This window comes from Molossus molossus, unplaced genomic scaffold, assembly GCF_014108415.1.
Source record: "Molossus molossus isolate mMolMol1 unplaced genomic scaffold, mMolMol1.p scaffold_m16_p_22, whole genome shotgun sequence".
Lineage (NCBI taxonomy): Eukaryota > Metazoa > Chordata > Mammalia > Chiroptera > Molossidae > Molossus > Molossus molossus.
This window is the reverse complement of record NW_023425358.1, coordinates 19857586-19877489: the sequence shown is the minus strand read 5'-3', so window position 1 is coordinate 19877489 and position 19904 is coordinate 19857586. Positions and strand designations below refer to the sequence as shown.

Sequence of the window (19904 nt, the reverse complement as noted above, 5' to 3'; positions counted from 1 at the left end):
CTGGGCTTGATCAAAATGTAAAACTACTCTTTGACAAATAATAGTAAATTCCTCTCTTAAGGTCCAATGGTAGGCTCTCCAACTTTAAGTGAAACAACATACAATGAAACCAATTTTACCACAGGCTAATTGATATAAACAAGAGTTAAGTTCCTATGGCATTTCATCAATGTTAAAATGAAATGACACTAAACAAATAATGTTATCTGAGAACCTGGCATACTAGTCAAAGAATGCAAAAAGAAGCCACGGATTGGAAGAAAATATTTCAAAGTATATATATGGATAAAAGACCTGTATCCAGTACATATAAAAACCCTAAAACACTCAAAAACAATCCAATTAAAAATGGACAAACGGCCCTGGCCGGTTTGGCTCAGCGGTTAGAGCGTCGGCCTGCGGTCCTGAGAGACCCGGGTTCGGTTCCCGCTAGGGGCACGTACCTCGGTTGCAGTTTGTCCCCGGCCCTGGTCGGTTGTGCGGGTGGCAGCCACTCGATGTGTTCCTTTCACATCGATGTTTCTCTCTCCCTCCCACTCTACCTGAACAAAAAATGGAAAAATGCCCTTGGGTGAGGATAAAAAAAAAAAAAAAAAAAAAAAGGACAAACAGTGCCCTAGCCAGTTTGGCTCAGTAGTAGAGCGTCGGCCCGCGGACAAATGAGTCACAGGTTCGATTCCGGCCAAGGGCATTTACCTCGGTTGAGGTTCGTCCCCGGCCCTGGTCGGGGTCGTCCAGGAGGCAACCAATTGATGTGTCCCTGTCACATCGATGTCTCTCTCTCCCTCCCACTCTAGCTGAAGATAAATAGAAAAATATCCTTGGGTGAGGATTAAAGAAAAAAAAGGACAAATGGTTTGAAGGAACACTTCACCAAAGAAGATACATGAATGGCAAATATGAATATGAAAAGATATTCAACATCATTAGCCATTAGGGAAGTGCAAATTAAACCATAATGTGATACCACTACGCATCTATTCGAATGGTTAAACTCAAAAAAAAAGAAAAAAAGAAAAAGAAAAAAGGATGGCCACTCTCTCTCCTGGGAACACACCCCAGTGCCTTTCCCTTTCCCCTCTTCTTCCCCTCAGGTGCATTACCTTTGCTTTTCTCTTTCCTAAGCTCCAAGAGCCCTTCTTCTGCCTCTGTAACTTGTTTCCTGAGCCTATGCAGCCCAGCTGGCTCACTTCTACTTCTGTAACATTCTAAATAAACTTTCTCTTATAATTTGAAGAGGGGGAAAAAAAAAAAGACTGACCATGCCAAGTGCTGACAAGGATGGAGCAAGTGAAATTCTCATACAGTGCTGTAAAATGGTATAACCACTTCTAAAAAGAGCTTGGCGGTTTCTCAAAACATTAAATACATCTATTATAGGACCCAGCCATTCTACTTTAAGCCATTTACCCAAGAGATAAGAAAGCATATGTTTTACGGGGTTGGGGGAAGGGGGACAGGGAAGAAGGTGTCAATGGGGGAAAAAGGAGAAACATCTGTAACAAAAATAAATAAAAATAATTTTAAAAAAAAGAAAGCTATGTTTCCATAGAGACTTGTATATGAAGACTCATAGTTCTGATTAATATTCAAACACTGGAAACAACCCCAAAGTCCATCAATAGACAAATGAACTGTGGCAAATTCATACAATGAAATACAAGTAGGCAAAAAGAGGAAGGAATTATTTATACACCCAACAACATGAATTAATCTTAAAACAACTATTCTGAATAAAACAAGCTACCCAAATAGTGCATGATGTATAATTCCATTTATATTAAATTACAGGAAATGTAAACTACATATAGTGACAGAAAGCAGATGGGTCTTGAATGGGGGTACTTGTAAGGAAGGGACTGACAGGAGTACTAGAAAACTTTTGGGGTGATGGAAATGCTTACTACTTTAATTGTAATGGTTTCATAGGTGTATATATGTTAAAACATCAAATGGTATGCTTTATGTGCAGTCTATTATATGTCAATTATCTCAGTAAAGGTGTAAAAAAAATAAACATGTCAACACACACGCAAATTCTTCCTAGAAAACTGAAGATAAGTCCAAGACAGAAAATTTTTCCATTTATCTTCAGATAGAGTGGGAGGGAGAGAGAGAAATATCACTGTGAGAGAGACACATCGATTAGCTGCCTCCCGCATGACCCCAACCAGGGCCAGGGATCGAAACGCAACTGAGGTATGTGCCCCTTGACCAGAACTGAATCCGTGTCTTTGGTCCAAGGACTGATGCTCCAACTGCTAAGCCAGAACAGCCACGACAGAAAAACTTCTTTTAATTCTCTCACCAAAAACAGTTCCTAAAACATGTACTTTGTTTTTTTTAATCCTCACCCGAAGACATTTTTGCATATATCTTCAGATAGAACGGGAGAGAGGGAGGAAAAGAGAGAGAGAAACACTGACGTGAAAGAGACACATGGACTGACTGCCATCCACACAACCTCAACCAGGCCCAGGAACAAACCACAGTGGAGGTAAGTGCCCTTAGCGGGAACCGAACCTGGGACTCTCTGGTCCGCAGGTCAAAGCTCTAACTGGTGAGCCAAAACGGCCAGGGCAGAAACATACTTTTTTGAGAACTTTTCCAAAACTTTCTTGCAGTGTCTCCATTTTTTCCAACACAAAATATAATATGGGCAGTGCTTGCTTCAGCAGCATATATATTAAAACTGGAATGATAAAGAGATTAGCACGGCCCCTGCACAAAGATGACATGCAAATTCGTGTCATATTAAAAACAAGAAGAAAAAAATTATATAATATGGACAGTTTTATATAGCTTGGTAAACACATCTCCAACATGTTTTTAACAGCTAAACAATATAATATTCACACATATTCAACCTATTTCTACTGTTGGACAAATATTTAGGCTGCTTCAAGTTTTTATCATTTTAATCAAGTCTGTCGCACATCTTTAATAACTGTTAGAATAAATTCTTTGGTTGAGGAACATTACTTCACTATGTATACTAATAAGATTCTGTGTATAAGGGTCTTATAGCTAAAACTAGAGTTGAGTCACCTGTTCTCTTTGCTCAGTTCCAAATTTGTTTTATGATTGAATCTTCTCATCTCAAAAGGAGTTTCTCTTACAAGTTTCTTGATTAGATTTATAGTGCCAGGTTTCCATTTCACTCTTCAGTATCTTTTCTAGTTTAAACAGGTATAGGTATGGCCCTGGCAGATTTTGCTCAGTGGTTAGAGTGTTGGCCCATGGACGGAAGGGTGGCGAGTTCGAATCCAAGCTCTGGTTGGGGCCGTGCAAGAGGCAACCAATCAATGTCTCTCTCACATTGATGTTTCTCTCTCTCTCCCTCACTCTTTCCACTTCATCTAGAAACTAATGAGAAAATATCCTCAGGTGAGGATTAACAAAAAATATAAAATAAAGGGGTAAAGATACGGCGGACTGAACTTTAGTCTCAAACCATATCTAAACCTTATATTCAGATCATAATCCATTATGAATTAAGAACTGCTAGAATTGCTCGGCTGGTGTGGCTCAGTGGTTGAATGTCCACCCATGCACCAAGAGGTCGCTGGTTTGATTCCTGGTCAGGGCACATGCCCAGGTTGTGGGCCAAACCCCTAATGGGGTTATGCAAGAAGCGGCCAATTGATGTTCTCGTTCATTGATGTTTCTATCTTTCCCTTTCCCTTCCTCTCTCTCTAAAATCAATAAAGAATCCCGCCCCCCAAAAAAACTTAAAAAAAAGAATTGCCAGAACTGATTTATATCTGAAGACTTAAGTCTCATATATGAGACTAAGCATAACCAGATTGCCAGCACAGCTTTGTGCTCCCTACCACACCTACCTCAGTTATCCCTGTCAATGAAAGACATCAGCACTTTTATTCAAAAGCACATAGCCACCCTGGCCAGTTTGGCTCAGCAGTTAGTGAGTGTCAGCCTGAGGACCAAAGAGTCACAGGTTCAATGCGGTCAAGGGCAGGTACATCAGTTGTGGTTCAGTCCCTGATCCTGGTTGGGGTTGTGCAGGAGGCAGCCAATCGATGTCTCTCTCTCTCTCCCTCCCTTCCACTCTATTTGAAAATCAACGGAAAAATATCCTTGGATGAAGATAAAAAAAAAAAACAACCAAAAACAAAACAAAAGCACATAGCCCTGGCCGGTTTGAGCATCGCCTGCAGTCCGGAGACCTGGGTTTGGTTCCCGTTAAGGGCACGTACCTCAGTTGCAGTTAGTCCCCGGCCCTGGTTGGGTCATGTGGGTGGCAACCACTCGATGTATTCCTTTCACATTGATGTTTCTCTCTCCCTCCCTTCCTCAGACATAGCCTAATATGTCTGCTTGCCACTGCTATACAGGAAGGGTATGATTTAACTCTGTTCATCAGGAAAATTTCAATTGGTAAATCAGTTTCCTGATAATGACACTTTCCCTCAATGCACAAAACTATCACAGCTAAGAATGAAGCTGGTAGCAAAGAGCACTGTCTCCAAAATTGCTTACCCCACTTCTGAGTGACTGTGTGCTCACCTACTATCCTGCGCACCAGGGAAGGCCGGTCTGTATCCAACTCTTTTTTCACACTTTCCACTGGTGAGTTCCTCCCTGAAGCTGGGTAAAGAGAGGCATGCCACTTCTCAGGGTCCCAGACGCCATCACTACAAGTCAAAGTATACCAACAATTAGCACTTAAACCTATGAACTACATATGTAGTCTAGTTTCTGAACTTCCTCAAGTAATAAGTTGTGGAAATCCCTTTCCAATATAAATCATGGTAAGAATGGTTATCTGTTTTAAGATGGAAACAAAAACATTCAGTAATACTTTATTGTTATTCACATCAACACCAGCAGTCACTTGAAAACCAGGGTTCCAGCCCAGCTGGTGTGACTCAGTGGTTGAACACTGACCAAGTGTTCACCAAGAGGTCACCAATTTAATTCCTGGTCATGGCACATGCCCAAGTTGTGGGCCAAGTCCCCAGTGGGGGTCATGCAGGAGGGAGCCAATCGATGTTCTCTCTCATCAATGTTTCTCTCTCTCCCTCCCCCCCTCTTTCTTCCTCTGTCTAAAATCAATAAAGAGAAAAAAAGAAAACCAGGGATCTGTGCATAAATGAAACATTCAGACCACACACCTTGGGGTGTATAGACTACAGTAGCTCTGTCTGTCCTACCCAAAGAACATAGCTCCATAAATATGATTACTTAGTTTATAAGGGAGGAAATACCCCTTAATTCTCTCACTAAAAGTAGCTCCTAGAATGCTTGGTGGTATTTTTCTAGAATTTCTATACATAAGTCTTAGTTTTTCCCACAAACTTTTAAGGGCCTAAAATGTGTGGTTTGGGTTTTGTTACTCCCTAATGATGGGGTGGCAGGTGATACAGTGTGCAGAGCAGCTTTGGAGCCCAGTGATCTGGGACCAAATTCTAGCTCTGCCATCATCACCAGGGACATCTTCGACAAGTTTCTGAGCTATGCCCTTTACTCTTCTGTAGAAAGGACTCCCCCAACCCCAGATCCGACCAGGTTGCAGTACACACTAGTTCTGTTCTCTGCACTTGTCCTTCACAGCCTGTAATGGTGGTGATGACAAACTCTTATGAGTATTTGATTGTATCATTCCACAGACCAATGTTCCATGAAGACAGCACTCCCCCTTCCATTCTCTCTATCAATGGAAAAAATATCCTTGGGTGAGAATTAAAAACACACACAGAACTGGTTTAGTCCTTAGAGTCCCTTGCAGCTCAATTCTTTGAATTAATAGTTCAAAGATAATTAATAATGAAACTGATGAAGACAATGCAGTGAAATGCTAGTCATGTTCATAGTTTATCTGTAATATATTTGTGCTAAGGCCAAATGGTAAAACCTGATATCTCCCCACTCATAATTCTTCCAAAAAGCTCCAAAACAATGTAATTCTTAATTTACCAAGTTTGATATAACAAGGAATTGACTAGAAGAAGCAACCCCTCCTCCCCATGCAATACCTGTTGTATTTTTCAGAGAGGCATGAAGGTCTTTGTTTGGAATGAGGGCATTCTTTTATATCCAAGAGCTCCTCCTACAAAGAGAAATTAAATGGTGATTTTGAATAATATTTCACACACTTTTGACTTATTTTTGTTTTCAAATTGGGTGTCTATCTTAAGCATTTCATACAGTTCCTATTTATTTATACCTGACTTATTCCTGAAAGGGCTTACAAAAAGCTCAAGCAAAACTGGCAAATAACTTAATAGTGATCAGTTTCTTGCTAAGACACATTCTCTTACAAATTGCTGTCCAATATTCCACAATACTCATCAAGGCATGCATGGAAGCTGATGTGCCTACTCTTAAATGCATTAGATGTCAATTTATAAGGAGATATTTTAGTGTATACTAAAGTTGCAAGGGAAAAAAAACACCAAAAAAAAAAACCCACTCATATAACATTTTTATCTGATTTGCCTGTTAACATTTTTTTCCTATTTGCTTTAGCATTTGGACTCTGTGACTACTTTTCCATTCTCCCAAAGATAACAACACTCTGGTCAGTATCATTTCAGATGCATAGGAGAGAAAAATCTGTTACATACAATGGATGCCTTAGGGCATTAGGGCTTATTTCTGCAGAACCTGGTTGAGAAGAGCTGTCAGTTTTATATAACCAGTGATCAATAATATTTTTATTTAATCTACCCCTTCTGGATCCCAATTTTGTCAACTGACCCAATAATGTCCTTTATATTACTTTTTTCAGCCTCCAACACAGGATCCTAGAATCAGATATTGGTTGTCATGTCTCTGGTCTCTACTCTGGAATGGTTCTGCAAATGCCTTTGTCTTTTATGGAAGCCTACTTTTTGTCTTCTTTAAAGAGAACATTATTAATTATGAGTTTGTCTAATGTTTCCTCACAATCAGATTGAAACTGAGCATCCCTGGAGCAGAATATTAACCCAAGAGATGTTGTGTCCATCTTAAAGCATCATCTTTGGCCCCGGCCGGTTTGGCTCAGCAGTAGAGCGTTGGCCCATGGGCCAGAGTTGCAGGTTCGATTCCAGTCAAGGCCATGTATCTTCGTCCCCGGCCCTGGTTGGGTTGTGTGGGAGACAGCAAGTAGATGTGTCCCTCTCACGTCAATGTTTCTCTCTCTCCCTCCCACTCTATTTCAAGACAAAACCAACCAACCAAAAAACACACATCACCTCTGGATGCCCATGGTGTCCACCGGCCCACCAGTGACATTAATTTTGACCACTTGGTCAAGCAGTTTCTCTACTGTTCAATTACTATTTTCCCCCTTGCAATTAGTATGCAATCTATGGGGAGGCACTTTAAAATCATCCCATTATCCTGGTCTTCATAAAAATTTCCCTCCAAATTTAGCATCTATTGATGATCCTTGCCCAAATCAATCTTAATTTTCCAACTCCTGGCCTCTCTCCCCATTTACCAGCCAATGTGTGGCATTCCACTCTAAACACAAACCCAATCTTCTCCCTTCTTTATATACCTATTTATTGGCATGGGCTCACAGATTCCTAGTTTTTCCAACAGTCTATAATTTATGTCCTTAATTATTTTGGTACTCAAACTGGGAGCTTCTTCAAGCTGGCTCCTGTGCGTTTTTGACATGCTCCATTATTAAAAAAAAAAAAAAACCAACACATTTCCCTACTTTCTGTTTTATCTTGTACCCATCCTGTCTGAGCCTTAGAGTCAGCCATTTTTCTAAGAACTCCTAGTTCCTTTAAGTGGGGAATGTGTAAGAAACCAAGGTCTTGAAACTGGGTATCCTCGTTTGCTTCTTGGCCTTTTCAGCAGAAATATGTACACTTATATATGGACAATATATATACATTAATATACACACATCTGCTCATATACATGCATATACACAAAAACCACTGCCTTTTTATATATTTAAACACTTTCATAAAAAAGTAAAATCAATTCCCAAACTCTCAGTTACCAGTAAAATGCTATAACTGCCTTGCAAAAAAGCATATACCACTGTGCTGTGACCCTCTGCCATACCCCCATCACAGGCCCCACTGCTTCTTTTAACACCACTTTCCATATCCTGAGGTAAATATGGAGGGATATAGATTTACTCTCTGTCTACAGTAATCATCGCACATAAGCATACCATGAATTCACCCAGTGTCTTCAGACACTTGAAGCATCTAAATGTTTTCTCTATGATAGCAAAATGCACTAAGACCAGATGCCATTTTAGCTTTAAAACCTGAATATCAGACATTTGTATTTATTTATGAATTATGTCTTATTTTTTCGATGGAAATACTTTGAAAATTTGGGAAGTCTGAGAGAAACTGAATTCCAAATATAAGAAAATATCTAAATACTATTCAAAATTCTGAAAAAAATGTTCAAGCGCTGATGTACCACTTGCAAATTGCCAGTAAAGATTGGAGTCCAGTGAAATCTTCAGGGCAAACATGATGTCAGAGTTGCAGGGGTGATACAAATTTGGTGGTGGAGGAAGCAAGGGTGGGGCAGATGGATGATGATAGTAGATATTACAATACAGAAATCCTAAGGACAGGAAGGCTTAAAACATTTGCCACTAGAAACAGGAAGAACCTTGCAATATAGGAAATACTTATACATACACTACAGAAAAAAGATTATAAAGCAATTCTCTATTAGAAGCAACCCCAAAATTGTTATCTATTCCCTTACTCCACTACCCTCAAATCCAAGTATTAAACTAAGAACCCTAATATAATATTAAACCAAGGGCAATACATTTCATACTTAAGTATGTGTATTCTCAGTATACAAAATAATCTAAATAATGAGGCTTTGTTTGAAACTTTTAGCTCCAAAAGATAATAGGCAGCACAGGTGATAGGTGTTCTGTTACTACTAAGATTGAGGAGAGATGACAATTAAATGTAGTATGGTATTGTGGATGGAATCTTGGAACAGAAAAGGGACATTAGTTTAAAAGTAAGGAAATGTGAACAAAGTATGGACTTTAGTTAATAACAATGCATCAACATTGTTAATTATAACAATTGTATCATACCAATGTAAGGTATTAATAGGAAAAAATGGGTGAGGAGTTTATGAACTCTTACTATGTTCCCATGTTTTCTGTAAATCTAAAACTGTTCTAAAAAATGAAGTTTATGTCTACTTCACACCACATACAAAAATTAACTCAAGACTGGCCAGTTGGCTCGGGGGGTTGAGCGTTGTCCCATGGACTGAGAGGTCCTGGTTTGATTCCTAGTCAGGGCATATGCCTGGATTTTGGGCTTGAACCCCAGTAGAGGGTACGCAGGAGGTAGACAATTGATGTTTCTTTCTCACATCAATGTTTCTATCTCTCTCTCTTAAAATCAATAAAAACATATTAAAACAATAACTCAAAGTGAAAAAATATTTACAAATCATATATGGTAGTCTCCCTTTATTTATTTTCACTTTCTGAGGTGTGAATTCACTAAAAACCACTGAATGGTGTACCTTAAAAGGAGTGAATTTTATTTTTGAATTATATCTCAATAAAAAAATACATTAAAAAATATATTTTTATTGATTTCAGAGAGAGGAAAGGAGATAGAAACATTGATGAGAGAGAAACATCAATCAGCTACCTCTTGCACGCCCCCTACTGGGAATCGAGCCTGCAACTCAGGCATGTATCCTGACTGGGAATTGAACCAGCAACCTCCTGGTGTATGGGTCGATGCTCAACCATTGAGTCACACCAGACACCAATAAAAAACATTTTTAAGTAAATAAAACTGAGAGGTTCAATTACCAGAGGATAATGTTTTGTTTAATTTATTTTCTTACAGACTTACTGCTCTAACACAGACTGATAAATGCCAACTATTCTCAGATACGAGAGTCACTCAGGTTGGTAAAAATGTTTTAACTTCCCCTCCTGTATTATTCCAGTTTTCTGTTGACTTTATATACTTGGCATATACCAGGTGTGACTAAATACTCAAACAACTGACTATACAAGATAGAGCAGTGAGCCAGTTGTACACCAGCATTAATTATGCCAGCAGTACCTTTTGTGATAGGGTATACCTCTAAGTGGAATGGCTAAAACACAGCTGTCTATAAAAGAGGAAGAATCACTTTCTTCAATAACAGACTTGAGAACTGGGAAAACAAAACAATTCTTGGATTGTAAAGGCTGCTGGGAATAACTTTAAACATCTAGGTAAAACTATATTTATGGTTCTTGAGAGCAGGGCTTCTTAAATGAGTTTCATGGCTTCAAGGAAACCATATACAAAAGTATGCATTTCTGAAGTGAATGTTCATACCTTCAAAAGATCTCACAGAGGTTAAGAAATAGTACTTGAAACTGATCATGTTTCTCAAAATGTGACCCAAGGTCCACCTGAGCATTTAGGGAAAAAATGAGAGAGATCCTCTTCACAGGGCTTTAGAGAGCTGAATCTGTTAGCAAAGTCTTAAGTTGCATAAGATGATATTCCACCCTGAGAGGATCCCTCACTTAAGTGGGGAGGAGAGAAACCACAGGCTAAGTCAATACAAAGTTTGCTTTTTTTCATAAATGTCCATTGAACATTTCCTGTGTGTCAGGCTTAATGTCTACCATAGGCAGATGACTCTTGTCCCTGGCCCCAAGGCACTCAAGTCTCTCAAGAGAAGTGTTTTTGAACTTGCCATTTCATCAAGAGCCCTGAACAACAATTATTCCTGGAAAGGAACCCCTCTGGGATATTTTCAAAGAAAACCTGAAACTTTAGCTAAAGAAAAAATACTTGGAAAGTGCTCACTATGAACTCAGAGTGCTCTCTCCCTAAGAGTATTTCAGGAGGGAATATAAGATTACCCTTTTGAAGAGACCCACGAAACCACAGGAACTTACTGATCATGAACAAATTCACTAAAATTATCATGCGGACAAGAGAAGAGTTAATATCTGATACATAATTTTTTGCACAGGTTAGTAAAATCTGACCAGGCAAGAACAAGCTGCTAATTGCCCTAGAGCCATACACCTAAGTATAAACACATTTTCTTAGTTTTAGCAGCCTTAAAGAAAATGTCAAGCCTCCCAAAACAATTTTCATATTTGGGAATTACTAATATGGACACTCACTTTTAGTGATCAGTACTAAAGCAGAAAGCAAATGAATGAGTATAAACCCCAATAACAGTGGTTAAAATCCTCATCTAGTTTCTTTCTTCTGCAGAAATTCCATGAGAAGCAGCTATGCATTCTGACGACGTAACATAGAATTTCCCACAAGTCACTTATAGGATATAAAAGGGGAAATATTCTTTATCTCTATGATCTGACTTCAATTCACAAGAGAAGAAAGCTCAATTTTTAATAATTAACATAGATAAGTTTTATTTCCTTGTTAATGGTCAAAACATTCTAGAAGTTACCCCCTAGTACCTCACCTGTGTGTAGGGCTGGCCCTTCCTAAAGAAGGCAAATGTCCCTGGAGCAGCATTTGGGTTGGGCTTGCCTTTGACCTCCTCTCCCAGTCCCTATCCTCCACACACCCAGCAGCATTGGGCTTGGCCCATCAGGCTCTCAGATGACTGCTGACTGACCTGATGTTTCATTCTACCAAGTTACATAACTTTACTGAAAGAATTAGCAGGTTTTTAAGAATAGACCACAATGGGGTAATGACATCTATAGATGACACCCAGGGCAATGGTGAACTATCAACACAGGGGGTACATGGGATACAGTCCACCATCCCTCATTCATAAGGGTTGTTGCTAAAGGGGAACCCTGTAGAACAGTTTTAATAGGTAAGTCAGGAGTCAAACTGGATCCTGCAGTTGATATGCAGGACTTAGCTCTTGGACTCACCCAAGCATCTAATGGTGGCTGATTTAATGCAAAGACTTTCTTCTATTGAAAGAAGTTATTTGAATCTAAGAAGGGAATGGAAAAAAGAAAGGAGTCTATTTTTTTTCCCTGTTGATCTGGCCAACGCAATAAACACAAACCAAAGCAATGTAAAATGTTAAGTAAGCAGCTAGATAAATATTAGAAGGAAACTTAAATTTATTTTTAGGGTGGTGGCATTATATCTTCAATAGGACTTTCTGATTTCATATTAAAATGGAGATGGTCACTGTGACATTTAAAAAATAAGCATCTTGACCTGGCAGGTTTGGCTCAGCAGTTAGAGTGTAGGCCCACGGACCAGAGAGTCCCCAGTTCAGTTCCCACTAAGGGGACGTACCTCAGTTGCAGTTTGTCCCCAGCCCCAGTTGGGGTCACGTGGGTGGCAACCACTCGATGTCTCTCTCTCACGTCGAGGTTTCTCTCTCTTCCTCCCCTTCTCTCTTGCTCTATCTGGAGATAAATGCAAAAATGTCCTCAGGTGAGGATTAAAAAAAAAAAGCATCTTGACCTAAAATTGGTATCTAAAGGAGGTATCTTTTAGTACCCTGCCCCCATCCTTTTAGGCCATAAGCAGTTTTCAGCACTTATTGTGTACCAAACACTTTTCTAAGCACTGGACATGCATTTTCTCATTTATCCCCCACAAAAATCCTAGGAACTAGCTACTATTCCACCTGCATTTTAAAGAAAAAAGGATGAGATTCAGAGGAGCTGAGTATACAGCAGAAGGCCACACAGGTCAAGTAAGTGGCAGAGTGAGGGATTCTAAACCAGGCAGTAAGGCTCCTAATCCTCTCCTCTCCACTGCCTCTCTTGAGAGGACAAGGGAAGGCGCACAACCCCTCCCAACAGCTCTGTCACTCAGTGTTATGTTTGTCCTAGTCTAGTGAGACCACTGGGAACTCTAAGTAAAACTGCCACCTTGATGGGCAGGCTTCCCCTAACTGGGTCTTCTCTTCTAGCACCCTTTCCTGAATCAAAAGCTATGTTCCTAAATTTCTATGTTAAGGGTTCCAATTGTGGCCCTGGCTGGTGTGGCTCAGTTGGTTGGAGCGTCAGCCCCGTACACCTAGAGGTGGCAGGTTCAATTCCCCGGTCAGGGCACATACCTTGGTTTCTGGTTTGATCCCTGGTTGAGGAGTGTGTAGGTGGCAACCAATGAATGTTTCTTTCTCTCTCCCTTCCTCTAAAATTAGTTTTTTTTAAAAAAAGGTTCCAGTTGTGAAATGACTATCTATCTATTGAGAAGTTCCCATTATGAGTGAATAGGAGAGGATACTCATGGGGGCAAGGGCCCTGAATCTTAAACTTTCAAGATGACTTAGAAGTGGAACAGGGAGGAAAGAACAGTTAGAAGACAGCATCTATACTGTTGCAAGCCAGCCCCTTCTCAGAACTTCCAGTCAGCTAGGTTTTCTGGACAGTTGAAACGTTAAGATTGTCTAATAATTTTTCTTTCTTACTATTTACTTATTTATTTTAGAGAGGGAAAGAAGGGAGGGAGGGGGAGAGGGAGAGGGGGAGAAGAAAGAAACATCAATTTGCTGTTTCACCCACCTATGGATTCATTGGTTGATTCCTATATGTGTCTTGACTGGGGAATGAACCCACAACCTTGGTATATCAGGACAATACTCTAACCAACTGAGCTACCCTGCCAGGGCTGTAATGGCCTTTCATACCATAATTCTGCCTTCTCTAATATAAACAGGTACCTATTTTTATATTAGCTTAAGAAGTTTATAGCTAAGTGTGTCACTGAAATACTACCTGTTAGAGGTTACTACTGAACTCAGTTTACGAGAGAAACCTATAAAGTTATCAAATGAGACCTTTGTACAGGAAAAACTGACCATCTGACTACTGATTTCAGCCAAGGATTTAAATCATAGTTACTCTTTTCTTCTCAGAACCTTGTTTGACTTCAAGTCTCACAACTGATTTTTCTCCAAGAAAGCTAGGAGGATTACTCAAATCAGTCAACTTCAGTTGTTGGTCTATTTTCTTAATAGTTTTAAAGCAAAGACATAAATATGGCTGCACCACTGTGACCAATTGCCCATCAGCCACGGATTAGGGCCTCATTTAAAGATCCCTACACACACTGAAGGCTAAAATAGTACCAATTCATAACAAGTCGAAACAATGAAGATCACACATGAAATTAAGCTCAGATAATCCAACACCTACTTTTAGATTTAAGATGCATGATTGACACTGGTCAGTATCAAGGTGAATGGTTTGAGTGTCCTGTTTTTATTTCCTGTTCCACTGGCAGGTGGCAACATTTAATGAGTCAGTGGTACGATACAGGAGCAAAGAAAGAGCAGCACTAAAGTATGTGTAGTCTATGATCTAAGATCAGTCTGTTCATTTGAAGAAAAAAACACATGGATCTGAATAATGGGACAGTCCCAAGCATTTCTATTTTGTATTTCAAGCAGAAGACAGTATCACTAATAGAATGGCAAGTACTACCTACACCTCAAGATCTTGTAAATAGGACCTCTAATGAAGGTAAAAAAAGTTGAATGAGTCCCAACGTTTTTCACTAATATGCATCACTACCTCCTCTATTTCCTAAACCAATGGTTCTCAAACTTGAATCAGAGTCAGAATTCCCCGGAAGATTTGTTAAATGCAGATGACTAGGCCCCATCCCTAGAGTCTGATTCAATACCTCTGGGCTTGAGATTTTGTATTTCTAACAAGTTAGCAGATGATGCTAAATGCTGGTTCAAAGACCAGACTGTGAGAACTACTGTCTAAACCACTTTTAGTCCATGACTTTGAGGTGAGACCCACTCTATAATTTCCAAAAGTCCCTCAACATAATCCAATCACTTTATAAGTGCAATTTAAATACTACCAAAGTGCAGCTTTTGATCTTAGGAATCTGATTGGCAAAATGGACCTCCAGGGGTTTTTTAATTAAGGGCTCAAACCCCTCTGGATAACAGGTACATTTGATAAATCCACTTATAACCATCCCCATTAAACATCACTGAGACTTAGGGGTAGGCCTGAAAGTACCCAGTGTGAGTGTAACTTGAGTTCCTGAGGTATTCATGGAAACACAATGGACACCAATTGAACCAGGAGGAGTAACTATGTGTCTGAGTTGCCTGACAACATCAACACCATGTTATCAGATTGTTCAAGGTATACTAAAACCTAGCTACTTAAAGTATGGTTAGTGGACCAGCAGTATGGACATCAACTGGGAGCTGGTTAAAAAACTGAATTTTCAAGCCCACCCCTGACCTAACAATCAGAATTCACACTCTGCCAAGGTTCACAGGTGATCCCCAGACACATAAATATTTGAAAAGTTGGACTGCCTGCCTGGTATGGCTTAGTTGGTTGAGTATCCTCTCATGCACCAAGAGGTTGTGGGTTGTATTCCTTGTCAGGGCACATGCCCAGGTTGCCTCCATCCCCCATAGAGGATGTGCAGGAGGTAGCCAATTGATGTTTCTGTCTCTCTCTAAAAATCAATAAAAATGTTATTAAAAAAAAAAAAAAAAAGAAAAGCAAGCTGGACTCAAAGATGTCCTAATGAACAGGGAAACTCTGGTATGTTACCCTTAAAAGCACTTAGCCAAACATCTGGATTCCTCCACCTTCATGGAGAAAAACCCTAGAATTCTGAACAGACTATTAATATTATCCCCAAAAACAAGTGAATGCTAAACTAGAAGGCTCAAAGGTTAAGAAGCCTCTAATTTGGCCAAATGTGTGGTGTGTTTTTTTCCCACATTTACAAGTTTTCACAAAATATATCACTTATGAAAATGACTGAGGACAGTTTCCTTCTCCTGCTTCTAAACTTTCTAGCCCATATACTTGAAGTGGCAGAAATATTACTAAATGCTTTACTTATTCCAATAGTTTGATCTCAGTATGTAGATAAAGAATAGGCCAGCTCAAATATTATTCTAATTGTGGAATTAACAGACCATCTACTATACTACTCAGGATTGTTTCAAGCTTTCTTCTAAAGAAGAATGGTTTAGTTTGCCTCAAGTCTCATAAAATTACTAGTGTTGAGTAACACATATATATGAAAGCACCATCCTAACTTTGTCTAAACACAACCCCAAAACTACCATTAACCAAATCCTCTCGAATGGAGTGGAAAGTAAACTTATTTCCAACTAAATTTGGTAGAGAAGACCAATCTAAGCTTCACTGTCATTAACCTAAAAATCCTTTTCTTAACCATTTTAGGTACATTTAAGTATGACAGAATTCTGAGGTAGGACTATTAAAAATGGGCAATATTGAGCTTCTTAATCTTTACTGCAGACATACATACGTTTTACCCTAACAGAGACTATTACTAACTTTCTAAAAATGGCTTAACTTTATTCAAAAAGTTCTGGCAAGAGTTGAAATCACATAAGCTTATAAAAGTAGTTTGAATCAGTTTCCCCTCATTTAATAAGCCTTTCTCCACTCAGAATTCACCTGTCAACATTTTAGGTAATGAATTTAAGTTGTGAAACACTACTCAAACAATCTCAGGTTTGAGAGGAACTATACATTAGAGAAGACCAAACCTTAATGAAGTAAAATACTTTCTATCAACTCACACTGTAATGCCAAAACAGACTGTTAAGACAATTAACCAAGAATTCTCTTACACCTGGAAACACTTTTTCCCTGCTCTAGAGAGGGTTTGTTTCTAATGTTAAAAATGAGTATTACTCTGACAGCATTAGATACTTTCTCAAGTAGGTAAGAGTAATGGCACCAGTACACAAACAAGGCCTGATGTTAAAATATTAACCAATCATTATCCTGGGAAGCCAGGGACAATAACCACCTCAGAGTCCTTGACTGGGTCCATTATAAAAATATAGATATGGACCCAACTAGGACATAACCCTTCCTGTCAATAGTCCCAAGCATATTTTACGTACTCCAGCCCAATACAATTTAGGGAACCAGAAATAAATTCATAGCTCACTGAATCCTATCAACCTCTTCAGAAACATTCAGTAGCCAACAAGACACTGACTGAAGCAATAGCTTCAATAAATATGACACTGAGGTGGTGAACAGATACCTAGCAGATACCTAGGTGAGCAGTTTAAAATCACAAATTTTCAGCCAGGGGAAACATAATTTAAGTCTTACTTTTGTGAGTCCATATCCAATTTGTAACAAGAAATAAAAAACAATTAAAATCTGGTTATCCTACCCAAGCACCTAGAATGCACCCAAGAGCATTCCTTTGGGGTGTTCACCTCTTAAGGAAATATTAAAACACAGGAGGCTGATTTTGTGAGGCATCTCAGAGCTGGAATTCTTACTCTATAGCATGTAAGTTAACAATGTACCAGCTGTTACAGAATATGTGTGCCAATATAAACTGATCCATAAATTCATATGGGGTCTGAGCTAATCTTCACCTGAAGGCTACTTAGAAGCAAATTCTAGTTTAAACTCTAGGTATTCACACTTTCAGAAAAAAAGGTTCAAAGCAACGCTTTACATTTAGTCCTATAGTGAATCAAAATGAGACTACCTCTTTAGATAATACTAATGAAATACCTACACAATGTTACCAACCTCCCCCACCTTTACAAAGAAACACTATTTCATTAGTAACAAAGCCTACTTTTGTATAGCGATGGGGGGATTTGGAGGCCAGTTGCTTCTTCAAGTCAAGGAAAGCATCTCCATTTTCTATGTCACCCACACTTCTCCTATCCATGGCTCCGTGGTCTACAATTCGTTGCACCTGGAAGATAAATCAGCACAAAACTGTCACCGAGAACAATAAATCTTTAGAAGTCTTGACTGTTTAAGAAACTGATACTTTTCTCTTAAAATGACTACTATTGAAAAAAACAAAACAAAAACACAAACCTTCGCTCAACAATTATTCTATAAACCAGAACCCAGTTGGAAATATAACTACTACTTAGTTATCTCTTCTAGTAAATAAAGTGCTCTAAACATCAAACGGGGTAAGGAAAGTAGAAATGGAAGGTGCCCAAATCAGGGTACAGCCTGTAAGCATCTTTACTACAAAAAGAAACCAATATAAGTGGCTGCTACCCGGGGAGACCCGTCAGGGACTCCCCTTAGTGGGTTAGTTTCCCGGAGTGGGGGCAGGTAGGAGAATGGTTGGGGACGGAGATACGGGAAGTCGGGCTGTAGTAAAGTGCCTGTCACTTGCCAATGGACGGCGCCAGCTGCCCCTTGTTATCCGGGGACCAGGGACTGGAGACGGAGCCCGAGCGCCCCTCGCCCAGCCAGCCGCACCTGTGGCCATGTCAGGGGCGCCCGAGGTAAAGAGGCAAGCACTGACTTCAGCTCCGAAACTCGGCTTCCCTCGGCCGCGACCCCAACCCCCGGCCTCTCGCGCAGGCCCCGGCCCAGCGGCCTCCTTCGGAGGAAGGGCGGGACAGTACTCACGAGGGTTGGCGGGCCGGAGGGAACGGAGAGATCGAATCCCCCGGCCCGGGCGCTCCGAGCTGGAGCCGGCACAGGCCCGCCGCCTTCCGGCCGGGCGGCTCGGGCCCCGCCAGCCCGCCCGCCGGCCGCCCCACTTGCTTCGCGTCCCTGCCCGCCTCTCGCGCGCGCCCCGGCGTTCGCGCTAACACACGCGACCCCGGGAGCAGCGCACCCGCGCCCCTTCTCTGCGGGCCCTGGAGCGCGGCGGCCGTAGCTCCCCCGCCGCCGGACTCTTACTCGGTGCCTCCGCCGCTCGGCGGCCCTTCACCTCGGCCGCGGCTCCCCTCTCCGCGGCCCGCGCTGGTCTAAGGGCTTCTCGACAAGGCCTTCGCTCTCGCCCCCCCACCCGTTTGGGCTGTCTCTCTTCAGCCGCCGTAACTGCGGCCCAACCCTCCGTCCCTCCTCCCCAGCCCCCTCCTCCTTAATAACTCCCTCCACGCACCCCGGCCCCGGCACCGCCTTCGCCGCCGCGAGCCCGGATGTGAGGTGGCTGCGGCGGTGCCGGGCGAAAAAGAGAAACATCACGGCGCACTCCCCGGGCGCCGGTTCCTGCGAGCGCAAGGTGGCGGGGAGACGGAGACGGGGCGGGGAGGTGGCGATGAGAGTGAGGAGGACGGGCCGGGGGTGCTGTAAAGCCTCCCAGGTGCGCGCAGGCGGTCGTCGTGGGCAGCTCCTGGGAGAACGCCGGGTTCCCACGCGCGCTTCGGGGCGGGGCGGAACGGACCGTCTGTGCTTAGAGCCCGCGACCCCCGCCAGGTTGCTCTCCTGGGGAGGCGGTGGCAGCCGCGCTGTGGGCCGGGGTCCGCGGACTGCGGGGCTAGGAAACGCGTTGGTCACTGCATTTGCACTGTTCGAGCCCACGGAGAACCGTGGGGACTTAGGCAGTGGGAATCTGAGTTAGGCGAGCCTGCGGGGTTTTTGAGCCTTCCGGGTGTGGCCTCGAACCTCAGCTTTTTTACTAATGGTGTCTGTGTCTTGGGCAAAGCTCTGACTTCTCTTGAGTTTCGTTCTTCTTTTTAAAATGGTCTCTCTATATACATTTCTCAGGAATAAGCGAGATTACTTGTTGCTGTATTACCAAACTTGCCATGATTGCCTCTGATTGCGCTAAATTAAAGGTGACTGACAAATTCGTTCTTTCCCGCCCATAACCTGAAGTTTGTCCAGGAAGGGGAAGTGCGAGTGTTTGGGTGAAAATGAGATGTGAACGTCAAGCGCTTAGTACCCAGTGCTGACATTCTGAAGGGGACACAGACATGCCAATATTACCCTATTATGTGGAGCAATGAGTAACTGCTGTGCGGAGGAGGAGCGGTGAGGAAAGGTTTGACTGAGATCACCTGTGAGCCTGCTCTGCAGGATTATCACAAGCTCCTGTTTCTCTCCTGTGGGACCGCCCAGGGTTTGTGTGAAACGATACATGGGTGTGGAGGGAATCCTATTTTTTTCTCCCAAAGGGTATCTATGGAAGTCCCCATTTCTTTGAGGGGGCCTACTATCTTTGAGCTTAATTTTCTTCACTTGTGAAATCAGGGGACTGGACACT

At 41.5% G+C, this 19904-nt stretch overlaps 1 protein-coding gene, 1 long non-coding RNA gene and 1 other non-coding gene across 3 annotated transcripts in view; 2 read left to right on the top strand and 1 right to left on the bottom strand.

Moving 5' to 3' along the window:
* The window catches only part of LOC118640010, a 30711-nt gene extending 20821 nt beyond the window's left edge, over positions 1 to 9890 (top strand). Inside the window, exon 4 of the long non-coding RNA XR_004961320.1 lies at positions 9828 to 9890. This is a non-coding gene — a long non-coding RNA (uncharacterized LOC118640010). The remainder of the gene's footprint in view (positions 1 to 9827) is intronic.
* Positions 1 to 18644, bottom strand: part of EIF4ENIF1 (eukaryotic translation initiation factor 4E nuclear import factor 1) — a 49589-nt gene extending 30945 nt beyond the window's left edge. Inside the window, exons 1-4 of the mRNA XM_036276766.1 lie at positions 18596 to 18644; positions 17517 to 17639; positions 5997 to 6070; positions 4528 to 4655 (exon numbers count right to left, since the gene is read on the bottom strand). Of these exons, the coding sequence (XP_036132659.1) occupies positions 4528 to 4655; positions 5997 to 6070; positions 17517 to 17612 (298 nt within the window). The 5' untranslated portion in view covers positions 17613 to 17639; positions 18596 to 18644. The remainder of the gene's footprint in view (positions 1 to 4527; positions 4656 to 5996; positions 6071 to 17516; positions 17640 to 18595) is intronic.
* On the top strand, positions 2663 to 2766 carry LOC118640459. Its single transcript, XR_004961379.1, has one exon. It is a non-coding gene; the product is annotated as a U6 spliceosomal RNA (small nuclear RNA).
* Positions 18645 to 19904: the final 1260 nt, after the last annotated feature.